This window comes from Pteronotus mesoamericanus, unplaced genomic scaffold (assembly GCF_021234165.1).
Source record: "Pteronotus mesoamericanus isolate MK-2021 breed Mesoamerican mustached bat unplaced genomic scaffold, CSHL_Meso_final scaffold_705, whole genome shotgun sequence".
Taxonomy (NCBI): Eukaryota; Metazoa; Chordata; class Mammalia; order Chiroptera; family Mormoopidae; genus Pteronotus; species Pteronotus mesoamericanus.
This window is the reverse complement of record NW_026555326.1, coordinates 3,169,928-3,195,868: the sequence shown is the minus strand read 5'-3', so window position 1 is coordinate 3,195,868 and position 25,941 is coordinate 3,169,928. Positions and strand designations below refer to the sequence as shown.

At 48.2% G+C, this 25,941-nt stretch overlaps 1 protein-coding gene across 1 annotated transcript in view; it reads right to left on the bottom strand.

Annotated features, from left to right (window-relative positions):
• PLXNA2 (plexin A2) overlaps positions 1-25,941 on the bottom strand; it is a 205,371-nt gene that overhangs the window by 42,635 nt on the left and 136,795 nt on the right. Inside the window, exons 6-12 of the mRNA XM_054563219.1 lie at positions 25,303-25,426; positions 23,384-23,537; positions 22,675-22,771; positions 19,496-19,610; positions 11,541-11,741; positions 9,710-9,806; positions 6,185-6,375 (exon numbers count right to left, since the gene is read on the bottom strand). Of these exons, the coding sequence (XP_054419194.1) occupies positions 6,185-6,375; positions 9,710-9,806; positions 11,541-11,741; positions 19,496-19,610; positions 22,675-22,771; positions 23,384-23,537; positions 25,303-25,426 (979 nt within the window). The remainder of the gene's footprint in view (positions 1-6,184; positions 6,376-9,709; positions 9,807-11,540; positions 11,742-19,495; positions 19,611-22,674; positions 22,772-23,383; positions 23,538-25,302; positions 25,427-25,941) is intronic.

Below are 25,941 nucleotides of genomic sequence, written 5' to 3'. Positions count from 1 at the left end.
CTACTTTACTGGGGCAAGAGGGAAGCTGGAGGAAGCAAGAGCAATGGATCACCTCAAATGACTGCGGTAGCGACAATGATCAGACTTGGTTTTGGAGGGCGGTGTGCACAGTTTTCTATAATGGGTTTTCTTTCCAAGTTACATGTACCTAAAATGTTAAAGAGAATTATATTCCCTAAACAGGGACTAGTGAGGTGTTGGGGAAGTTACTGACGTTGAAAAATTTATAAAGTGAAAGATACAGGATGGTCAACGGAGAGACAACTGCAAACCTGTACTTGTGCGGCCTGGCATGAGTACACTCCTACTGGGCAATGCCGCAGAAACACATGGGAACATTTTTTGGGACCCAAATGGTGGTAGATTCCCGTGATTCACTGCGGACTCCAGCACTGGGGACTTACCCCTTGCAGTTCTGGCCTGCTTTGCATTATTTCACCCTGATCTCTCTTCCCGCCTACAGGTGTGAACCACACCTGTGGCCCTCCCGTCGGGCTGAGCTTTCCCTTCGGGCTGGGATGCTTGAGAAGTCAGAGCCACCAGCCCAGGGAATTTCCAACTTTCACCTTAGCCATCATCTCATTAATAAAGACAACCGGAAACCAACCAAATGGCATCTGGTGGCTTTAAGGAACACATAATTAAAGTTGCATCTGCCCTAGACTTGCAAGAAGTGATATTTCTGAGCTTAAATGTACCCCAAAATATTATTCCTGTTTTTCTCCCCAGTCTAGAGATATGTGTGGATCTAGTTATGCTTAGGAAGATGGGCGAAGGTTATTTCAAGGCTCAATACAAATGGTAGCCAAAGTTCCAGGCTTGCCTGGCATCTCTTGGGACCTTCCAAGAGGAGTCGCATCCTGGGCCCAGGTGTTTCTGATATACCTGGGATGGGGTGAGGTATATATCTAGGGAAAACCCTTCCACCCCTCTGACCAAGAGAGGTCACAAGGCATGGGGGGAGTCTGCCTTCTGGAGTCAGAGGCCTCGTCTTGTGTGTGTTCTGCCACTAACCAATGTACAAATTTCAGCAACTGTTTACTTCCTTAAGCACTGTTTTCCTAACTTTTAAGTAAAGACAATTATAGCCACCTTGGCAAAATTCTTAGGAGCAGTAGGTATGAAAAGTACACAGATCCTGGCACACAGCCAAGTCTTGTTAAAGAAAAGCTGTTATTGCTAAGAATCCCAGAACTAGGGAGTGGCTCCCTGGTTCATGTCCCGGGCCTGCGGTGTGCGTCCTTGTTAGGTTTGGAGACCTGGGACCCTGCTGCTGTCCTCTTTCCAAACCTCAGACAGCTACAAAGCGCGTAGATTAGAAGTCCCAGTCTCAGGTCCTTTGGAGGAAGCAGAGTTGCTGCAAGGGCAAGCAGTTCCCACCCTCTTCCAGGTGGCCAATGTGCAGTTCTATAGAAAGACGCTGCATTGTGCAGCCTCCTCACCCAGGACTAATTTATCCCTGTGAGAACTTCCAGGCTTAACACGGTGCATGGCAGACAGCAGTCACTCACTAAGTGAACAGTTAATGAGGGAGTTAATTTCCTTAGAATGGTGCCACCTCCTCCTTTTTCTCAGAATGCTCTGTCCCGAGTTGAACTTTATCCCCTCCAAATTCACACGTGGAAGCCCTAGCTCCCATTACTGCAGACTGGGATATTATTTGGAGATAGGGATTTCACAAGGGTCACCAAGTTGAAACGTGGTCCTTAGTGTTGGCCCTCACCCAATGTGACTGGGATCCTTATTTTTTTAAAACGTGGAGACAGACACATAGAGACAAGAAGAACACCACGTGGACATGAGGGCAGAGATTGGGGTGGTGCCTCTGTCAGCGGAGGAAGGCCGAAGACTGCCACAAACCCCCAGAAGCTAGGAGGGAGGCATGGAACAGATTCTCCTCACAGCCCTCGGAAGAAACCACCCCTGCCAACACCTTGACCTTGGACTTCTAGCCTCCAGAACTGTGAGAAAATAAATTTCTGTTGTTGAAGCCTCCCAGTTTGTGGTTTTGTAACTGCGGCCCTAGCAAACTCATACATTCACTATGAGGAGAGACTTTTGTCACATGAGCCCAGAAGCCCCTTGACACTTCCTAAATTTCTTCCCCCAAGAACATACTGAATATCCTTTCCCTTCCTGCTGGCTGCTGCCCACTCACAGATTCTTAGAAAATGTGTTCTCTGAGCCTTCCTTCCTAGTGGGTGGTTCACCACATCCTTGTCCCTGAGGTCCCAGCGGGTCCTCAAGCACACGCTGGGAAGAACTGAAACGTGATGGGCCAGGCACCTCATGGGCTTTTCATTGCTCTGTGTGTCTCCTGTTCCTGGGGTTGAGCAGGTGACAGTGTGCACAGACATCCAGGGTGACAGGTGGAATGGGAGCAGCCTGGGGTGTCTCCCACAGGGGACAGCGTGATTATCACAACAGGAGCTGGCTGAGAAGGAGCAGACGGTGAGTCCTGGAGGGGACCTAACCTGAAGTTATGCAAACTGGGAAATTCAATGAGCTGTGAGACTTGTCCTACATGAAGCTGCCATAAGAGATGGGTCTCTAGGGGTGGGCTTGGTTGTCATGGAGACAGTTGGGTAAGGAGGGGTTAAGGAAGAACATAGCTGTTCATATAACTAAGGCTAAGCCCACTCCTTTTCCTAAAGTAGAACTCATTGGTTCAAGGGCACCTCATTGATTTCCCTGCCCGTGGGCAGGACGGTACCCATTCCAGCTCCATTTGTTCCCGGCATTGGGAATTCCGCCGCCCCCGCAGACTTTGGGCCATCATAGGATCCTCCCCTTTTCTCCCCTCATGAAGGAGCTTCATGGGAAATGGCTTCTGTTTGCATGTTGGCTTGCACTGTGGGGGCACATGTAAAGGCCAGAGAAAGGGGGAGAAAAAAGGGCATCGATCTCACTGAGTTACAATTATTAAATAAAATACTTATGCTAATGTCAAGGAATTAGCCAAGAAAGCAGACGTAAAGAAAATAAGTTGATTCTTCTGAAAATTATTTTTTATCAAGTTATACATTTTGGGTAAAAAAAAAAAAAGCCATAGAAATAAGGTCGTGTTCTTCTTAGCACATCCTATTGAGAGGCACATGATGTTGACTCTTGCCATTCCTGGTGATGTTATCTTTGATCATTTGGTTAAGGTAGTGTTTGCCAATTTTTTTTCACTGTGAAGTTACTATTCTTGTTGTAATTAATAAGTATCTTGTAGGGAGATAGCTTGAGACTATGTAAACACCTATTTCTCATCATACTTCCATCTGCTAATTTTAGCATTCGTTGGCTATTCTTGCCTCAAACAATTATCACTATGAATTTTGCCAAATGATGATTTTCTATTTCTATAATTCCTTCTACATTTATGAGCTAAGATTCCAGTATAGAGAAGAGCTTCCTCTCTCCCTCATGAATTTTTTTAAAATTTATATCAATAAGGACCATACATCCTTATTTTACTCTGTTGCTTATTGTCCATTAGTACCATTATCTATTTACTTGCCAAAATTGCCCCAGATTTGGCCATTGGGGCCAAATCAGGTTGGCTCCTGTGCCCTCTGGATATGTACCCTACGTTTGTTTTTTAGTACTCATTGCCAAAAACATATAATCTGAATTCAATCATGAAGAAACATTAGGCAAATTCTAATTGAGGGACAACTACAAGATAATTGGCCTGTACTCTTCACCAGTATCAAGGTCATGAAACAAAAGAAAGGTTAGAGCACAAAGAGGACATGATAATGAATATCACATGTGACCCTGGATTGGATCCTGGACCAGAAAAAGGACATCAGTGGGACAACTGGCAAAATGTGAACAAAGTATGTATATTAGATGGCGTTATTGTATCAATGCTAACATAATTATACTGTGGTTATGTAAGATGTTAATTTTAGAGCATTTGGGTGAAGGGTATATGAAAGTTCTTTGTACTATTTTTGTACCTTTTATTAAGTCTGAAATTATTTCAAAAATTAAAGGTTAAAAAATTGAAATTGATTTTACAGGGAGAGGAGGATAGGTTGAGAGTAGGAAATGCAAAATAAAACGTTCCTGATAAAACATTCCAGGCTGGGGGCCTCCCTCCCACATATCCTGTCCAGAGTGATGTGACCAGAATGGCTTGGGACACACCATGGATTTGTCTCTCCAATAAGGTGCACTTTCATTTCCTCATGGCCCCTGTTTGAAAAACACCAACAGGAGCCCCCGCTGCTTGGGGCCTCAGGTTCCTGCTGCTGTGTTCACTGGGAAAATCAATTACAGCCTAATTACTTGAGGGGGTTAATTAGCATTGTGTAGCTGGGTGTCCTCTGTGAACAGAGCAGCCTGTCAGTCCCTGGTCAGTGAGCAGGGGCGAGGGAGGCAGAGGTTCCCAGGAAGATGCCTGCCTTTGGGCCAGGAGTGGGCTCCTGCCAGTCGGGGAGTAGACAGATGGGGCTGGGGCAGCAGCCAGGGTTGGCAGAGGTGGGAGGAAGCGAGCCCTCGGCCTAATTTAAGAGCCCCCGTGACGGAGGCACAGAGACCTAGAGACCACAACTGCATCAACAAGAAGTACAGACCAGAGCAAGTTATCAGGCCTACGGCCGCTGGAAATCATGACAATCGGGGCAGAGGCACGGAGCCCTGAGCAGCTGGGAGCCAGCTGCCTGAGAGCAGAGGCCGGGCAGCCCCTGCAAGCACTCCTTCCCAGCAATGTACGCACGTGGGGAAATCAGTAGCCCCAAAGAGAAATGGGATTGGAGAAGCCCAGTCTTTGACAGGCAGAGTCTATGCTCCCCTCACGCCTTCCTACTTGGATGCACGAGGGCCTGGATGCACAAGTCACTGTCCCACAGCACTGTACTTCCCCTGGGATAAGATGCCGTGTGGCTTGGTGTGTCTCTCTGCTCTGTACCAGCTAGAAAGTTTGGATATAAAGGGAAAGGAAGCACCACTTCTTGTTTTATGTTACGTGAGCAAAAATACTAAAGGCTTTAAAAATGGTTTTAAAATTACATAAACCTAAGCTAAAATTCTGGCTCTGCCACTTACTAGCTATGTGAACTTTGGCAACTCACTCCATTCCTCTGAGCTTCATTTTTCCATCTGTAAAATGGAGGTGAGAATATTTACTTCCCAAGGTGGTTTTGAGGATTAAATGAGACAGCGCCAACCAAGCCCACTAAATAAATACGTGCTCCCTCTTCAAATGACCCATCTGTAGGTTAACAACATTCATTTGGTCTTGAGGGTTTTCTTTTCACCAAGGTGAATCTTGGATACGATCAAAAGGATGCGTCAGAAGATTCCCGAAACCCACTGACGCAGGTGAGAGCAGGAGTTGCTGCCTTTGGGCCGGTAGTGAAAACGAGGCAGGGAGAGCGACAGAGCTTCTGCTCAGAAAAGAGGCGGAACTCAGCCCTCCCTGCTTTCGTCAACACAGAGACCACAGTGGTACCTGCCCAGGCCTTTATTCCTAGTCACCTGAAGGAACATGCAATTAGTTTCACAGCACAAGTGACAGTCAGTGAATTGGGAGCATTGGAGAGTGATGAGTACATAATGCCAGCAAAGTGAAATACAACCACTCCTCTCCCGGGCCATTCAAAACCCCGGCAGCTGCATTTTCATTCTCATCATCTATTCATCTTCCTTTGCAATTTGCTATTCAGGAAACATCATTTTCTTCCAGGACAATTAATTACCTATTTCTTTCCATTGAAATGCACCAACAAATTGGGACAGAGAGTAAACCCTGGGATATGGCACGGTGGCTAATGCGGTGCCTGACTTCACTTTCTTCTTTCGTTTTCAACTTTGCAACTCTGACCTAATCTCAGCTCCTGAAATCACATTTCTGCTGAGAAAAGTGAAATCTGCTTTCTGAAACGTTCACCCACCACGCAGCCAATTTCGCATTCCCCGCCCAGGCCAGCCGGCCAGGCTGGGAGGCTGGGCTGGCTCTGCTTCCCTTGTTGTGTGCATGCACATTCTTGCACAGGCACAAGGACACACTTCCATATGCTTGTCACTTACACTTGGACGCAGGCCATCGAGACACCCACAACAGGCTTTATCCATCTCCACATCAATCACACCCTAGGCCACGGATTCTTCCACAAAGGCTCAACGTGCCCCCCTCTCCCACTGCCCCGGGGTTGGCTCCTGGTCCTGCTCTAGAGCTTGGGGGACTCACCTCGGTGATCTGGGGATTAGAGCACTTCACATTGTGGCTGGACCAGTCAAGCCAGGGGCTGGAGGGGCTGGTGCAGTGCTGGTGGAGGGTGCACCTGCGCTCGCCGCTGCACCAGCCGCACTCGAACTTCCGGTCGGCCTTCAGGCACAGGCCGCAGCTCTCTCGCTGGGCGGCGCACTTGTAGAGGTGCACTGCAAAGGCAGGGGGACAGTCACAGGTGGGGTTGGAGAGGATCTCCCACAACTTGCCCTCTTCCTGCAGGTGTGACAGAAACCTTCCACAACCACAGATAATACCAATAATCATCATCGTCATTGCAAGAAAAATTGATGAAGAAGTAATAATAAATGGAGCCTCTTAGCACTCATTTAAAGGCAATACAGAAAATATTATTTAAAAGTTCTAACTTCAGACTGAATCAGATAAGGGCTTTAATTGAGGTTTCAACACCTCCTAGCCATGTGACAAAGAATTTGACCTCCTGGAACCTTGTTTACTTGATCTGTAACATGGGGTGATCATTGTTTTTTTGTGAGGTTTGAATGAGATGTTATATATTAAGTGCTTAGCATAGTGCCTGTAACATGCTTGATGTTCGGTATACGCTTTTTATCTTTTCTTTGACTGCAAACTGTATTCTTATACTGCTGTCTCTCTGACTCTTACATGTGGCCCTCATGCTGAGAGTAAGGACTAATTTCCCCATGTCCCATAAAAATGAAGCTCAGAGACATGCAATGACTCTTGGGGTTTCCTCAGGTTAGGGCTCCACGCTGGGATCCTGCGACTCTCTCCGGGTGCTGCTAGGCCGTCGGTCCTGAGCGGAGGGGTACCTGGCTTGGCACAGTGGGAAGTGGCGGGTCTGGGAGAGGGGTCAGCTTGGGCTCCAAAAAGGCCAGGTGGCTGGCTAAGTGGAGGCAGAGCTGACAAGGAAAAGGGTTGGCACAGAGAAGACAAAGTGGCCACTTAACAGGTCACTTCTGGAGTCTGCAATTTCATTGCCTTTGCTCTTGCCATTTCCTGACGTAGAAGCCCTTAGCAGGCCACGGAGCAGAACTTGTGAGCCTGGCACTTAGATTTTGCCTACTGGTATTTCGAACGCAGCGTCCCAAGTAGAATTCTGCAGAAGCAGAACACTCAGAACGTCATTTTTAACTCCTCTGTCAAGCAGACATAAGCTTTGAGGACCGGGTGGCATGTTTCCATCAGGCACATGCCCCAGGGGAGGCGTTTTTTTTTTTTCTTCTTCCATAGGTCCTCATCCTTTTCTGCTGCCCTGTCAAGCATCCCTCAGTCCAGCTGTAGGGACTAGTTTTAAATACCCTTCTTCCTACGGCTTCATATGGTAGAGGGCAAGAGATGGGGATCTCACAGCGGACCAGTACACACTGAGCAGCTGTTGTGATGCACAACTGGTCCACATCCAGTATCTCATTTGATCCTCATGGTGACCCTGAGAGGAGGGCACCCCTCTATCCTTTCACAGATGAGGATGTAGAGAGGAGCAGTAATTTGAGGTCACATAGCTGCAAATGAAAGAGACAGGGCGTGAACCCCAGTCTGTTAGATCCTGGAACCCAAGTCCTCACACACAATGGCCCTCTCCACCCAACAGAGGGCGTAGCCTCCGGGATCACTCGGGCCCTGGGAGGGGGAGGGATGTGAAGGTGACGCCACCCGCGTATGCAAGTGCGGCTTTAAAGTTGTGGAGTACCGCAAGGGAGGGCTCTGAGGTGACAGCTTAGATGTGACTGCTTTTCTCTAAGCTCCAGGTGCAAAGGCAACCTCTGGGAACTGAGCCTGGATCCCCAGCAGGGCAAATGTCTATTCTTAGCACTGAAAAAATTTGGCCTGGGTACGAGGAGAAAGAGAAAAAACCAAACCCAAACAAAAAACTCTCCCTGGCCTAGTTCCCCTCTCCCAGCCGAAGAAGCCTGGCTTTTCATGGCGGCATCGGGAGCAGGGGGCTGCAGCCTCACAGATGCTGAAGCACTTGCAGGCCCTCCTGTGGCCTTAGACTCTTTCCCTGTGTCCCCCAGGTGACCCGGAGGATGAAGGAGAGGCTTGTGGCAACCCTAGCTGTTTGAACTGTGGTGAGACATGTGGCTCACGGTGGGGGGTTCGGGCCTGGGAAGGGGAGGCCTCACATCCCACAGCGGCCGGAGTCCCTGGGAAGACAGCGATGTGGTTCAGCATGTGAGCTCTGACATTACATTGTCTTGATTCAAATCCTGGCTCTTACTACCTGACTCTTGGTCAATTTCTTTTCTTTCTTTTCTTCAGCTTTACTGAGATATGACTGACAAATAAAATTGTACTCTATTTAAATCATGATGATTTGATGTACGTACACATAATGAAAGGATTCCTCCCATCTAGTTAATTAGTACACACATCCTTCACCATATAGGAAGAACATTTAAGTTCTACCCTGTTTGCAAATTTCAATTATGCCGTACGGTGTTATCAACTAAAGTCACCGTAGTTTACATTAGATCTTCAGACCTTATTCATCTTGTAGCTGAAAGTTTGTACCCTTTTACAAACCTCTCCCTAGTTTCCCTACCCGCAGCCTGACAACCACTTTTCTGCTCCCTGTTTCTATCAGTTTGAATTTTTAAAAAGATTCCACCTATGAGTGACATCATTCAGTACATTTCTTAAATATATGAAACGCTTCGTTAATTTGCACATTTGCTCAGGGGCCAGGCTAAACTCTGCATTGCTTCAGCCTTGTCCAGGTGCCTCCAAAGTGAGCACTCTTGGTCCGTTTATTAACCTCACTGGGTTTAGGCTTTTTAATCTGTAAAACGAGAATAATACAAGTGCATACCTATCAGAGTTGTCGTGATGATTAAGAAAAGTAATCTCAAATCAGTGAGTGCTCACCAAATTGGAGGTACTTTTGTCATTCTTGAGGGCATGGTGGAATGTTGGTATTTGCTGTATTGAGGGCAGTGCCTACCTGGCCCGTCGGAGGGGCTGCACATGTGTTTGTAAGGCCAGGAATAAGGGTGGCCCTCAGTGGGCGCCCCCCTGCGTCAGCCCAGCTCCTTCCTGAACTTCCTGGCACCAGCTGTGCACTTGAGTCCGCATTATGGTCTCTCCCTCCCGTCCACCTCAGAACCAGGGGAGCAGCCTTAAAAACCTTCTTTGTGCAAGGATGGGGCCAAAGGAAACCAGAACCTGATTGGAAACAATATCTCCATTTCCAGGGAAACTGGCAGGACCTCCTGCCTGCTGCTCTCCTAGGTCAGGTTCCACAGACACTTCAAAGTCTCTGGGAGCCTAAGAAAAACGCGATGAGCCGGCAGCCACAGCGGATGCTCTGGTTGTAATAAAACAAGGTTCCCAACGGGACTCCTTTGATGGCTCCAAATGTTGGTTTCGGATCCTCTGAAGAGTTCCGCTGACAGAGGGAGTGTATTATTCATGGCACAGCGGCCAGCAGGCTCTAATCCTGCCAGCCCCGTCTTTCCTGGGGTCACGAACAGATCAAAACTCTACCTGGAAGTAGACGCTTACCTTTCAGGTCCTGAGGGTTGTCGATGATGAAATTGCCATTCCACACCACAGCGAAGTCCACGGCCAGGTTGCTGATGTCCATCCCGTCGTACTGGTACTGTGGGGAGAGGGGAGAGACACTGGCTAGTGAGGCTCTCTATCGCGGGGGGTCAGGGAGGCTGTGGGCACCTCAGGGGACCGGGGGCTACAGCAGGAAAGAAACCAGGGATCCGGTTCCTGCTGGGCTGAGAAAGCTGTAGAGGGACAATCAGAGGAGCCCCATATGCTGCTCAACTCTCCCTGTGGCCCACCATCCTGACTCCCAGTTACTAATAATGACAGGATCCAGTGCCTTCCAGAGACAAACTTACTTCTCCAGCTTTCTCTTCCACTGCTCTCCTACCGAGATCTCCGAATCCATTTGACTCCAAACACACCCGCCCAAGCCCCTGTCTGTGCCTCTCACAAGGAATGCCTCCCTCTCCCTAGGGCATCTACCCTCAGCCCACCGTGATCTTTCTAGTCTAGCTCAGACTCACCTTCCCAGGCGTTTTCTCTGACATCCTTGCTAGTCCTCCCCCAAGCTCTGTCCCCCATGTTGCCAGTCTCTGCCTTTAACCTGGCACTTCCCAGGAGCTGCTCTGCACGGTTTTGTGGGCAAGCCTAGTCTCTCCAGAAGGTCCGTGTACTGCTCTGTAAACCCCACAGAGCCTTGAGCAGAGCACGTGTGTAACTAATGGTCAGCCAGGCCCTGTGGTGGTCCTTTAGTTTTACACGTGAGCTTCACTCTGGTCAATAGTTCACTAGGAAAAGTGCGCAGAGCCTTGTGGGCAGAGATCTGCTCAGCTCCACCATGAAAGGCCTCAAGCTGTGGCCAGGAGTTGACTCTCTCTCCCGTGCTGATCCCACAGGGGACGTTTAAGCCCTTCACACACTTCAGAAACAGCCCCTCTTGATGGCCCAGGCCCCGTCTCTGTGAAGGGGACCTCTAGGAATCCCTGGTGTGGGGAATGCCCCAGCCCTGGCCACTTACCTCTCAGGCATGTCCCAGGCATGTCCCTGTCAGCCCTCTTGCCCGAAGCCCTTCCTGCCGCAGTCTTCCCTTTGTTGTGTTCCGTTTCTTTCTCCTCCTACCTTCCCCTGGCGCTTGGCGGCCTTCCACCCATTACAAATTCTATCACCCGCCGGTGACCCGGCGATCTGACAGCTTCCTGATAAGAGGTCCAGATTCTCTTTATCTCTCCCAGGCGAATTAGCTTCCCTCAACACCTTTGTCACGTCACCCCCCCATCTCCAGCTGACCCCCCACTGTCACAGACAGGGAGCTGGCAGATAGAAAGATCTTCTCTGGGCTGGTATTATAATTAAACACCTCGGGCTTTCTGTCTGGCATTCGGAATTGGTTGACCCTTGGTGCTCTTGAAACCCACTGCTTCCACTTCCTTCCCTCCCCCGCCCCTGTCCCATTCCCCTTCCTGCTCGTCTCTCTTGTGAAGTGCCCTCCAGTTCACCCATTCCCTGCTCTTCCTGAATGGGGACAGGGTTTGCAGTGGGCTGACTGGCTTTGGCCGAAGTTTTAATGAAGGCCAAGAGGTGCTCATAAAACTCAGAAAGAGCACGACGCTCTCAACTTACGCCATTAGGGTCCTCACAGCACCCCGTGTCTCCTCTGATGCCACTAGCCTGCTCTGCACTTGCGGAGGGGCCTGACATGCATGCTTGCCCCTCCGTCCCCGGGCACCTGGGATCAGCCTGTGGCCCTGGAAATTTCGGGGCAGGCCAGGCTGAGGCCTTCGGGTGGATGTGAGAGAAAGGCCTGCTCCCGGCAGGGCCCGAGCCTGAGCCCTCTTACCGAACTATTCTGGCACTGGACGCTGGAGCTGTTGAAGCGCAGGGCGGGCACTCGGTGGACGGCTCCTTGGATGTTGAGGACACACTCATAGCCTCGCTGGCCAGACTGAGGCTGGGGCAGGTTTCGCGCCTTCAGGGTGATGGGCTTTACCTCCCCAACTGGTATCAAGATCTCCTCTGTGGGCACCAGCTGGGGACAGTCCTGGGGAAGCAAGCAGGGAGGCTCCATCTGTCCTGGCTCACACTTCCTGCTCACCTGAGCCAGGGCAGAGGACAGGGCCCGATGCCAGGCCAGACCCTCTTGGTATCCGGGTGGGCTGCCCAGGAGGACAGACCTCCTTTAAGGGGCAAGTGGAGTAAGCAGGGAAAATGAAATCGATCTCTTAGCTCCTGGCCTTAGATACTGTCCCCACCATCCCACAAGTTGTCCTGGATTTTGTATGCCTGTTATAACTTAGGAATTAATTTTCAGGCACTGGTGTGGCAGCCTGAGGATTTTATCTCCTGAGACCCAGGATAAAAGAGGCTCCACATGTCCCTGTCCCCAACCTGGAACCCCCACCTCTCGTCTCATTCATCTGTTCCCCAGTGCCAGCTGCCTCTCACGGTTCCTGCCCAAAGCGTTCTGTTATCAGTGGCTTCAGCTCCCAGCCCCGACTGCGGGCCTTCGCAGGAGGTGGATCAAGTCCTCCCAGCAATGCTCTAAACACTTGCACTTGCTTTTTTTTTTATCTCATTTCATTACCAGACCCTGCACGAATGCCATGTTGCTTTGAAAAACAAAACTGAAAAACCCCCCACAAAAACCTCGATGGGGAGGGGCTGTGAGAAGGACCATGAGAGAGAGAGGAAGTGATTGATTTTCCTCAGTTCTATGCCTAGATGTTGTTTCTCCACCAGAGGCCAAATTACCACCTCCCCACAGCCCCAACCCCCTGCCCACTTTCTCCTTCTCCAAGGGAGACAGAACCCAGCAGCCTCCCGCCGTGACGACCTGGCTGTCACCTCCACATGCAACCATTTCCTCCCATGCCCTTCCCCTCTGGTTGGGAGTGGTTGGGGCTTGGTGTTGTCACCCCGCAGAGGGTGCTACTGGCATTAAGTGCCTGGGGGTGGGGGGCAGGATTGCTGAACTTCCTGCAAGGTCCGGGGCAGTCTTGAACAAGAAATCGCCCCTGTCCCAATGCTGGAGGCGATATTGAGCGTGGACGGCCTTAGAGGGAGACTGGAGAGCCAGGCCGACTCACAGTGTGGCTTACGCAGGTTCCTCTTTCCTCTGGGCCTCAGGTGTGAGCCCTTCACAACCGGGCCCCTGCCAGCCTCCTACCCTGCGGTTCTTGTGTATCAGCCGGAAGAGCTTAAGGTTAGTTCTGGGGGACCAGCCGTACTCATTCACCTCTGATCATTTGAGGATGTTTTTCTCTCTACTGGAAACACTCCTACCCACCCCCCACATCTTCTGGCCCCTGCCTGGTCCCCTCTTTAGCTAATTGCCTTTTATTAGTCTGCAATTAGGCTGTCCCTGACCCCTGTCCCTGCACTGGCCTCCAGGCTGCGTTATGGATATTCCCATGTGATAGTATCTGGCCCTCAGAATTGCTGCTTCTCAGTGGTCTGTGAGCCTTGAAGATCTGGTTGTACCTTATTCACCTCTGGTCCCCAGTCCTTATCCCTGTTCCTGACATACAGTGGATACCTGGTCATTGCTTCTGGGAGGGGAAGTGAAAAATAAGAAAATAAAGCAACAAATTGACTTATAACTTTCCTTCTAGATCCTACTTTCTAGATTTTTTACAGAGGAGGGGACAGCCTTGCCTTCCAGACATCAAGAGACTTGAGGAGTTTGATCCCTAAAGTTGGGATTGCAAATGATCATTGTTTCTGTAATCACACAATTACCAAGTTGGCATGTCCACGTCTATTAAGGAATCTGAGGATATATGAGAAGGTGGGCCCAGGGGAAATTCCCCATAGAAATCTATCAGGGAGCTCCCAAGTAACCCTCCAGGAACCCCGATGCTGTCCCTCACATACAGGCCAGCTGTATAGAGGACACCAAGAAGGCAAGGCCTCCACAAGAGATGGATCACAAGCCAACTCCAGAATGGATGGGTCCCTGTTCAGAAGCCAGTCACTCAAGCTGCCTACTCATAAACTTGCTCTTCACCAAATTTTCATTTTCATTCCCTGTGGGTGCTCTTCATGGAGTCTTTCATATATTTATAGGCAAGAAAAACATAAACACCACTTTAGGGAAACCCAGGCATCCCATGGAAGAGGAGATATTACTTTCTGTTGGTGACCGAAAAATCCCCACTGAGTCTAATAAATTAGAATGTTAATTTAGACTAGAAATAAGGCTGAGGCATAATGAGATGTGTGAGAGACAGAGAGAGAGAAAGAGAGAGAATAAATCTTCAGATTTGGAATTCGATGACACATTATAAATGATGACCAATTGTTTTTCATCTCTAATGAGCTCAGAGAACGAATTCAAATATTTCAGTAGCAGAGTCTTAAGGATGTGCTTTTGGAAGTGTAATGTCTGGGGTTAGAAAATAGGGTTGTAGAACCCTTTTCACTTTGACAAAAGTATATTTATATACACATTTGCTTTATTATATGTAATATTATATGTACATACATGTACACAGCCTGGTCTCTTTGTTTGGGCTAAGTCTGGTTCAGTTTGGGGGATGAACAATCCAAAGAAGACATTTTAGCCCTGGCTGGGTGGCTCCGTTGGTTGTAGTGTCATCCTGTACACCTAAAGGTTTTGGGTTCGATCCCCGGTTGGAGACTATACAGGAGGCAATCAATCTAAGTTTCTCTCGCTTTTCCTTTCTCCCTTTCTCTTTCTCAAATCAATAAATATATCCTTGGGTGAGAATTAGGAAAAAAAAAAAAGAGCGACTTTATAAGGACTCTTAGGAGTTTGTTTTTTTCCTAAGAAATTCTAAAATTTTACAAAGATTTCTTGAGGTCTGCTGTCTCAGACCTTTTGGCACTAAGTTTAAAGACAATGATTGGGCACTTCCCAAATGCCTGCTCTGGCTGCAAGGGTCCCATTAGACAAGAATGTCTTATGCTTTGCTTGTGTATTTGGCTGTTTCTCTCAGACCAGAGAGTGTAGGATTCATCCTTCTAGTCTCCAGGGCAAAGGAGAGAAGTGGTTGATGTCCAGGTACACTCTCCTCTTCTTGGGGAGTGAGGGTAGGGGAAGACACAGACCCTTTGGGTTGTGAGCTGGTTCTAGTGGGTGTAGTAATGAGGGAGCAGCAAGGCTTCGGTGGAAATGCAGTGATGAGGACTGAAGGTAGGTGCAGCACAGCAGGCAGCCCGAAAAGCTGCTCAGTCATTGGAACTTCAATACCTCTGGAGCTTGAGGAAGGGGATGGGTTTCGTCATATACAAGGAGGCCATTTCTGACATGTTTGTGTGCGCGCGGGCGCGCACACACACACACACACACACACACACTTCCTGTCCTAAGAACAAGAGAGCAAATAACCATGCTATGCTTCTTCCGCAGAACCTAAGGACCATTGCTAACATTGATAAAATACCCATTGCTGTAATGATCCCCTCAGTGTTGAATGACCTCTCTAGGTCATCTTATTCTTGTCCCTAGGCAGCAGCATGACCTCCATGGTAGCCACTGAGTTTCCATCAAGATCAACAGATGTTGTATTGGGAATATCCCAGGGGTGGGGGAGGTTGGAGGAGGTGCCGTAACCATGGGGAGGGCAGAACCCTGGTACAGGGGCCCCCCGATCTTAGGGTTGCATCACCACCCTGGTAGCGGTGCATTGCCAGCTCTCATTGCTGGGGACTCTCAGTTCTCTGAAATGACTTCTCCCATGTGAAAAATGGCATTATCTCCACCCACCGGACTTCAAAAAAAGAGAGCAGTCAGCATCCTGGAGGCTAATCGGATTTATTTGGTTCTACCTTTCCCTCGGGGCAGGGCATAAAGAAGATATTTATGTATCTACATCTAACTAGGCCTGGCTTAGCCATGGAGGGAGATGAGCTTTTAAAGCTGAAAGCCATCCATACTCCAGTGCACACTGTTTGTTAACACCGTGTCACAGCCGGATCCAGCCCAGGGGTGCAGGGATTTGGGGGGTCCCATCAGAAATCTGCTGTGCTCTGAGTGGTGGAAAGGTTTAGGTTACGACCTTACAATTCAGTTTCCTCATCTAGAAAATGGGCCGATAATAACTGATGACACTAGATTGCATGAGAGAAGAATAAAAACGTATGTCATAATGGGAATAAATGGAATTAACAATGTTAATGTTATTACTGCGTATTTCTCTTGTGCTTGTGTACCTAAATCTGTTTATTCTTCTAAGTAGAGTCATTTCATAGAGTAGATTAAATGAGATATTAAAATGTTGCATGTATAATAAGCACTAAATAGATGTTCACTACTGTTTTCACTTTTGCATTGCATTCACTCTAAAACAGCGGTTCTCTGTAGTCACGTCTAAGCGTGGCGTTGGTCTGCTGGCCCTCTGGAAAACAGCGGGCAGATCTGTCTCGGGGCTGACAGGATCTGTGTCTGGACATGGCGATACGGACCTACCTGCTATGGGCAGTTTCTCCATCCGTAGAGATGGAGTTCTGCTGGTCTCTCCCTGCCCAGAGCCCTTAGGACCAACAGCAAAGGGCCAGACGGATGTCAGTTCCTCCAGTGTGGCCGTGGCCATGCAGACAAACAAGCTAACTGGCCCTGATTTTCTGTAGAAAGCATACTGCGCTCAGATTTTTTGGATGCCTGAGTTCTCTGTAGCCTTGGGCAGAAATCCTAAATTTTTAGCATCTTGGTTACTATATATATCAAATGTGAATTATGTGAAACTGCAAGAATTAATTGAGATGCCATATGTCAGTGGTTCTCAATCTTAAGGCTAACCTGGGATGAGGCCCCAGAATTAGAATTTCTAACGAGGTCCCAGGTGCTGCTGCTGCTTCTGCTGGCCTCCCCACCCCCACACACTCCCTGAGAACTCCTGTCACAAGTGAGAGAATTACAAATGTGTGACGCATTCATGTTGCTATGTAAATCAACAGAACTAATCAGTTATATGTTGTTTCTAGGAAGTAGAGAGACATAAAATTTTGATTCAAAGTTAGGGGAGCCATATTGGAAGTATAATAGAGATATTCTAGGAACCCCAAAGAGGCACCCAAGGGGTTTCCAGTACTCAGAAGAACCTGAGGCTGTCAGATTGGACTCCTAATAGAGTCAGAGGACCGTCTCCTAAGCTGGACATGCGCACTGTTGCTGTCCCCGCATTTTCAGGAATGGGGTTCTCCATAAGCTGAGCTTTGGACAGAAGAGAGCAGGGCTGGGAGCTATTTGCTGGGAAAGGCTGTGCGGCTGAGAGCTAAAGTAGCATCAGGAGGAAGCTGAGACAGGCCCTGGCAACCTCACTGGGAGCCTGCACGCTATTTCCTTTCCTGAGAAAAATCCAGAGCTGCACGGGGTCTGGGCTTCCCTCACCAGCCTCCTAAGAGCCAGTTCCCAGGGCAGTGCCAGGCCTGTGCATATTAGCAGAAAGAGAGTGGTCTGCCCGTTCGCGGAGGTGAGGGGAGACAAAGGCACCTCTCCTACCCCAAGGAACAGACATTAAGGAGAAAAGGCAAAACTAAAAAGAGATGGGAAGCCTCTGCGTTTACTCCAGGGCTCTTCTGGTAATTCAACCCTGAGCTGTAAGGGGCGGGAGTGGGGTGGGGGCGGGGGGGGGGGGACAGTATCTGTCAGGCCTAGCTCTCTGGACTGCCTGAGTCTCATCCCTGTGGCTGAGAGGGGACTGTGTTCCAGTGATTTCTAAGGGGCATGAGGGAGGCCGGCGTGCTTCCAATTAGTCTTCTGGGGCTCAGCCCTCCCTGCCTCCACACCAGGCAGTTTATTTGTCTTGCTCTGTGACACTCCTGCCCTCGCTCCAGCTGCTGGCGGTGGCAGGCTTGGCTTTGGGTTTCTCTTGCCTGAGGGGAGCCCCTGGGAGAAAATGCAGCAGCTGTTCTTTCTTGTCCAGATCTGCACTTCACCCTCTTTGTGTGTGTGCGCTCTTGTGGTCGGCCTCAATTTATTTTGTTAAGAGACTTAGAAGTTTAGAAGTGGCCACTGTGAAGGTCTGTATCTGAGATCACTTATCTTGATCCTTTGTTGCCTTTACTCTGAGCAGGTCTTCCTGTGGCTTCAGCTTTTCCTGCCCCCTGTCCCTGCCTCCCTTCGCCGCTCTTCTATTAACTCCCAAGCTGGGTTAGCTACCCCACTCCACTCCCTCAGCTCTTGGGCCCACTTCCATGAATGAGAACTCAGGCCTGAAAGCAGTTTCACATTTTCTCAGAATCCTGAGGCTGCGGTGAATTTCCAGGCTCCACTAGGACCAGTGTACAGCATTCTGGTCAGCTATGCCAAAGCATAGCAGCTGGCTGGAGGGAAAACCTTTTCTCAGAGGTGTCAAAGGACTAGATATTCCACAGTGCACCTGAGGATGCACCTGCCTTCAGTGCCTGTGGGCTTCATCTCTGTTTCTCTCTTCCAAGACTGGGAAATCCTTATTTTCTGGCTGAATATAACACGTATTGTTTCAGAAACTAAGAGTTCAAGGGTCAAGTATGTGTGTTTGGGAAAATTTTCCAAGGCCTACTTTCGTTTTTATTTTAATTTAAAAAGTTTAGCTTTATTGAGGTATATTTGACAAATAAGTTTATAAGATATTTAAAGTGTACATCATAGTGATTTGATATATGTATATCAAGGCCTACTTTCTTATGTTTATCCATGGAAGAAACCAGCATATCTATCACGATTAAGAGACATATGAGACTCTGTTTTGTTGAAATCTGAGACATGTACATCCATGGAACTCTATCAATGGCATTTGGCTAAAGCAGTCATTGGCTTATCCATTCATTCATGCCTGTAATCTACAAACATTCACTGAAGAAGGTGCTAAGGATTTAATTAAGGTGTAGCCTTTGCCTTCAAGGAGCTTGGGGTCTAGTGGAAGAGGGAGACTGCACAGAAAGGCTGAAGCAGTAAACGCAAGTTCTACTCTGTCACTCATTTACGTTTGCGGGTTTTCCAAAAGGTGGAGTAAGAGGGCGTGTGGATATATGGATATGTGCATTTGTATGAACACATAAAATCTCTGTATTTGTTCAAACCCAACCACTGGCCACCTTCAGGTGTGAAAAACATTAGCCACAAGAAAAGGAAGCTGACCAAACAGGCTTCATTGTCTTGGAGCATGCTGTGAATATATAAGAAAGTCAGCATCAATGAATAATCACAGGATGGAATATTTACTGGAAAGATAAGCAATCTGATTTTTCACTGTGTTGATAACAAAGGTGGGTCAGGCCCTAGGGATGAAACATTGACTATATAATAAAATGGGACTTTTAGACCAGCCTGGTTCTTTTCACTAGCTGAATTTCTCTCTCTTTCTATAAGGCCACCCACTCAGTCATACATCAGAGTCAAAGAATCATTGAATTTTACACTTGGAAGAGAAGTTGGCATGAAAGAATGGTTGAGAGTGAATGTTCTATTGAACTAGACTATGTCTGCAGCCAAGCAAAGGGCTTAGACTCAAAGAATAAATGCCATTCACTACACTCTTCTAGACTATGGAGTCTGTTTGGTTGGAAATGTTTCCTCTAGACTTTCAGTTTCAACCCTCAGTTCCCTTCTAGCTTTTAAATTCATAGAGTCTTAGGAGTCTAGTAGATGCAGAGTACTTTTCTGCCTCTGTGGTGTTTCCTGCCACTTTTTGAGCTTTATAATAACATGGCTTTCTAACATGTAGACTCTCTGGAAGAAGACCAAGATGGGCCAGAGCCAGGAGATGGTCAAGCTGCCGGACTGACCATCTGAAAGGAAGGGCCACTCAGATCCAGTGGGGACATTGCCACGCCAAGGTGAGCCCTGCTTACCTCTGAAATATTGATCCGGCCCTCCTGGAAGGAGCAGGTGGTGGGGTCATGAGTGCAGAGGTTGCGGTACTTGCACCAATGGCAGCGGAAGGCGCTGTTGACACAAGACAGGCACCTGCAAAGGTGGAGACAGTAAGAGTCAAAGAGTAGGAGGCAGAGATGGAGGATAAGGCTGCCAAGTAGCCTATGTAACCTGATGTTAGTCTGTTAACCCCGCCTCATTCTCAGGAGGGTAGGTAGGTAGGGCAGCCCCCAGCACTGAGAATTGTGGATTCTCCCTCCAAGATATTCACTGGACCAGAGAACTGAAAAAAAATAAATAAATGAGTCCAAAGTGAAAATAATGTATCCTATAAAGCAGTGGTATACTAGAGCTGGCCTGTATCATCTCATGAGAGTTGATTATTTATATCTTCAGGAAATTTGCAAATGAGTTGACATTGTGTTGATGACTTGAAGTTGGCCACAGAGGAAGCATTTACACCATAGAAATTGGAAAATGGTAATACAAGGATTTCTCCTCAGATTTCTGGGGGTTACACAGTTCCCAGCATACCATCTCTTAGGTGACAGAAAAGCTGAAAGAGCCCTGGGGTGGAAACTGGGCAGATCTGATTCCAGTTCTGCCTCTGACGCTGCCACTGGGGTTGCCCTAAGTAAGTCACTTCGCCTTCTATTTAGGCCTTTCACCTGTCTGTAATCAAACATTCCTGTCTACTCTACAGGGCTGCTTAGCATCAAACCAGATAATGCATAGGAAATGGATTTGAGAAATACAATGTTAAATGTATTATTTTCCAGTGCATAAATTACCTGTTATTTGAAGATCTCAAATCATATTTGTTAATGATTAGTTCATATCACCTGTGTTCCTGAGCACTGAGAGCCAAACAGTATTAAATGGACACTTTATCCCTCCCTCCAAGCAGCCCGGCATAGGTAGCAATAGGCTGTGTGTGTGGCTCCTATGCATTTCCTGCCAGGGTGAGTGCTTCCCTCCCTGCTGTTTCACCTGGAGGCTGTGCGTATTATTTTGGCTTTTTGTGTGTGATCAGACCATTATAATGGAAATGGGTTCTGTAAGGTGGGGTTGGCCTTCCTGCCCCTGGACAGCTTCTCCAGCCTAGCGTTTCACAACTGGACAACCTGGAAGGGAGGCGCCTGGTCTACAATCTGGCGCCACCTGGTGGGGGCTCTCATTACCTTTGGGCATATGGGACGGGACTCCATGCCAAAAGGCCATCGGCTAATGTGCAGTTCATCTATTGCTTGCTCGTCATTTTCATCCCCTCTGCGTATGCCCAAAGTTATTTCATGTCTGAGCTTGGACTGACTGAGTCTTGCTAACATTTTATGATTCAGTAAGTAAAGAAAATGAACCAAGGATGATGAGATGGGTTTCTAAGCCTGGCTCTTCCACTGGCTAGTTTTGCGACTTTCATTGAAACACACTTGTCCTCTGCAGGTGTCAGTGTACCACATTTAAAGGAGAGGATTGAACTCGATTCTGTGACTCTTTACTATGAATGCCAAGCTAGATAGTGTTTGGCAATAAAAATGATGCAATCTGTGCTGTCAAGGCGACCTGCTTTTTTTTTCCCCACATAAAGCTTGCTGCTTGTGACAGCATCTCTGTTGCCACAGCAATGCATGGTAGAAAATGGTGGCATCACACTGGACTGCCATGGAGATGAGCATGTGCTCACAAGCAATGCGGCCCCACACCACTGTGCTGGAGTTTGAGAAGGTTGGGAGCTTCTTTGTTCTAAGGCGCTTGCATTTCCCCAAACTGGGCTAGCTGGGATTGGAATGCAGTAGTTAGTGGGCGATTTTGTCTGTTTTGACTTCAACCACTGACTTCCCTGCCCTGGCTCCTCCTCCCTGGGCCGGTTTTATCACTTGTCCTGTCTTTCTCAGCACATCTGTTGATTTGTCCAAGTGGGGCACAGCTATGTCTCCTTCCTTAACTACTGTGGAGGCCCTAGAACTCTAGCAGATGATTGTAATCATCAAAATCAATATCAGAGAAGGGGAGAGAGGAGGACTGGCGAGAGAGAAGGTGGGAAACATGAGAAGCACATGAGAGGTCTATCTTAAGGGCTAAAGATTCGCCTCAGGCTTGGCTGCACAAGGCCCTCTCCCTAGGTGGATGCTGAGCCTATCGTGCCCACAGCTTGGACGCTCTAGACTTGCTGCCTTGGAGTTCTGCCGATTATGTAGACCAAAGGTTAGCCCTGTCCCGGACAATGGGAAGAATGAGTCCATAGAATTGTCCCAGCTACTGTTCCCTTTGGTATGGAGTTATTGTTTGATCTCTCTCTTTGCTGAATGTTCAAGGTCATTGGTCCTGTGACCCATGTTCCCAGTTTATAAGGAAGAAGTGTCAGTTTCCTTTTCAGAGAGGATCATCAGGAACTAAATGTGGGTCTCTCTCTCCATTGCTCCAGGCTCTCCCAGCTCCCTGCGCAGCTGTAGGATCTCACAGCTTGTGGGCGCCCATTGGTAGGCATTCTGCCACTGTAGATGGTCAGTGAGGTCAGCTGGGCTGTATTCAAGCCCCTGTGGAGATTGGGGTTTAGTCTGGATTCCCCCTACTCTTTAAAATGTTGAAGGCTGAGTTTGGACTACGGTGGAGTTAAAGCCTCGTCTCCCCATTCCACCCCAGGTCCTTATCCTGCATGCTGGGCAAGGCTATTGTCCCACCCTTGTCCCTACTCTGGGGTAACTGCGTGCATAACTGATTCTTATTTCTGAGTCCCTCTTCATTTGGTCACGGGTGACATGTATAAACTTCTACTCATTGTCAATCTCTATATTCAAAGCCACCACTGATCGGACAGAAATGAAGATCTTTTCTTATAGTTCCTGGGCCATGACCTTTGTCTTTACTTCAAACTCTTTTTTTACTCTTTTACCTTGAGAGTTGAGGGTAGGATTTTGGGGGGACAGATGTGGGAGTCTGAATGGAATCGGAGGCTGTGGAGAGTGATTGCCATTCAGTTTAATGTAACTGAGTAAACTGAATAGAACTGAAAAGGAACATTTATGGGAAGCTCACTCTGTTCCAGACAATGTGCCAGGCCCCATCACAAACTGAGAGGTGAATATGATATGATTTGAGCTTAGAGAGACCCCACACTCATATCCAGACCCAGGGCAGGACTCTGACAAATGCTCACAGTTGGTGGGCACTGCAGTTGTAGAACTTGAACTCAGTGCTGACAAATATCTTCCCCGTCTCCTTGGATCTCAGCTGCAGTTCTAGCCCAAACCAGTCTGGAAAAAAGAAGAAAGAAGGAGGAAGGGTGACAATCTGGGGCTCAGTGGAGACCCTGAGGGTAAATCTTTCAGCCATTCCAGGGCTCTTGGGGCACAGATAGTAGAAGCAACCTGCTCGAACCATCTCACAAGACAGCCCCTCTCACTCTGCTGAGACCCAGATACCACCACGCTCTGGCTTAGGAAAGAAGTAATCAGTCAGGTCCCACAGAGCCCCTGTCTTGGTCAGGCAAGTTCAGTTACTGAAAGGCTTTTAGAACTATTAGGCCAGAACCCCTCAAGCCTCCAGTCTGTGTAGAGAACTCTACGGAAAACCACTGGCTAACGCCACGGCCATTCCTAGAAGGGAAGTCTGGAAAAACTCTGCACACTGTGCAGCCTTAACCCAAGTGGGAACAAGGGATTTCCTTCTTCCTAAATTTCACTTTGATGCATGACAGTTTGCTTTCAAACCCAAACAGTTATATAAGCCCATGTTGGTGTTAGATATAAGGAGACTCGGTCAGGCTACTTCTGTGCTGGTACTTGTCACCCCTATCCCATGCTCTCTACTTGTTCCCTTAATAGGACAACTCCTAGCATGTGACTGTCATGATAGACACTTCTTACCTTGATCCAGAGGGATGACAGGGACATCCTTGGGCCCAGGTGAGATGCAGATGACTTGGCTCCCAGACACCTGTCCATCCACCTCTGTCAGGTTTCCAAAGGCACATGAGATGCCCTCAGACAGATCTGGAGCATCACTCACAACCAGGCTGAGCTGTGGGAGGAGTAAAGAGGCTCAGGGGAAAAGGGATGATGCCCTTGGAAGAGCCCTTGGGGCCGGAGACCTGGGCTCTCCCTAGTCCTGGCCCTGCCGTTGCCCGCTGGCTCACTGATCTCCCCTGACCTCATCTATAAAGAAGGATGTGGATGGAGGTGATCTGACTTTGATGTTGAACAATTACAGTAGTGCTGCCAGGGTGGGCAGGGTCAATGGTGTTTATTAATATTGTTATGAATTTATTTTTCAGTCTTGTCCAACATCTGAAAATACTGGGGTGGGGAGTCCTAGGGGGAAAAGTACCAAAATCCATCTCAGACACAGCTCATTTTGACATGAAACCATGCAAACACTAAAACAAGTCATGAGCCATGCCCTTCACAATACACCTGAGCCATGGCTCATGGGAGAGCAAGTATCGCCGACCTGGAGGTTCCCCAGGTGTCTGCCCGGTTGGTGGAAGACAGCTAGCTCCTCGCTCTGGCTGTCCTTGGGGGCTGCTTATCAAGGTGGTAACTGCTAGAGTTTCTGCTTCTCTGTCCTTCCCAGGCTCTCTGCTTGCTGACAGCTTCCCCGGAGGAGGGTAGACACTTCACAGGGCACTTAGAGGATGAGAGAAAGCAGGGACGAGGACACCAGTGGTGCGGATGATGTCAGCTGTCTCCTATAACAGGTTCCAATGATCTAGGCCAGTGGTGTCCAGCCTTTTCAGCTGGAAAACCCTCCTTTTGATGGTAAAAGTACCACAGACTGTCAGGAGGATCAGCTGATGAAGACACTAATGGCGAGATGCTGCGCTGAAATGAGTTTGTACTCAAGTACCACACTATGACATCTAGGTGGTATTTGAAACAATATGTAAAAAATGTGCCGGGCTTTCTCTGGCAGTGGGGAGTGGTCATGGGGACAACAGCCCTGTGGGTCTCCTTTTTTTTTTCCTACCAGCACCTGGTGGGATGTATTAGTGGTGGGATTCTCAGTCACAATGGGTCACCTTGCCTTCCCATACATTTGCTCACTGTTGAATCTCTGTCCCAGTTTCGTTTCCATGGGGCCCAGGGACTTAGGTACAAACTCTGCTGTTTGTTCCCTCAGCTCCGTGGGAGCCAAAACCTCCCTGTGAGAATGAATGAATGGATATCTTGGAAGGTTCATTGACTAATTAACATTCGTGAATGCTCATAAAGCCTTCAGAATGAAATAATTGTGTGGGGCCTGAGGACATGAAATATTTTGGGTTGCACTTCGACAGGTGGCTAAGGGCTATTTTACTCTCTTTAATATTCTCTTTAAGCACCCACAGACTGAATTAAGTCTCCATCTCTGTGTCTGCCTCTTTCTCTCACCTTCTCTCGTACACACACACACACACACACACACACACGTGCACACACGCACACACAGCACACACACACACGCAGCTCTCAGGTTTCTGTGAGAGGCTGTATCGGTGAAGGACTGTAAATATAGCACACATGGAAGAATGCATTATTTGCTATCAGATTGCATGATGTTGTAGATGCTTGTTACTAAATGCAAAATCTAGGTTTATGAAACAGATCAATGAATAATGAATTTGCAAAGAGTATGGAGGATGGCTGTGCCCTTCACAATAGGTGTTGCCATAACTTTTCTATAAATACAGTTTCCTTGGAGCATGTAAAGCACAACCATTTACAGATTCTTATGTGAGTGTTAAAGGAACCCGCCCACACATGTGCATGCTCTGTGTCCCTGCTGTGCCCCTGGGTGAGTTACTTACCGGCTGGCTGTGCTCAGACACTGAGATGCTGCTGGGATGCACCTCGAGGCTCATGCACTGGCTGATGCTGGCAGCAAATCGATTAGGTTCCCAGGCCCGCTGGCACTTGTCCCTGCGGGAGCACCTGCCACAGACACAGATTCACAAGACGTCAGGCCTCTGAGACCCGTCTGTTGGGCTCCATTGTCCCCTAGGAGTAAGTAAGAGGGTTTTGCTGCTCTGGAGCAATGTGGCTGGTCTCCTTGTTATGACTTACTTTTATCCCAGAAGATTGGGTGCCTCTCAGATGGTCTCTACTACAGTTAAAGACAGACTAAGAGGAAGTGGGATTAACTCCCAGAATGAGAGATGTGGGTTAGTCATAACGGATAGCTCTAGTTAGCATCTTTATAGATTTCTCAATGGGCAAGGGAGGGAAGGTGGGAAACATGAGAAGCACATGAGAGGTTAAGCAATAAACTTTGGAGCCAGGCTATCTGGGTTCTAACCCAGATCTATTGCCTACTGGCTGTGGCTCCTTGGACAAATTACTTAATCCCTCTGTGCCTCAGTTTTCCCAATGGTAAGATGGTGACCTTAACTCACAGGGTTGCTGAAAAGAGTAAATGAGCTAGAGGCCCTGGCCAGTTAGCTCAGTTA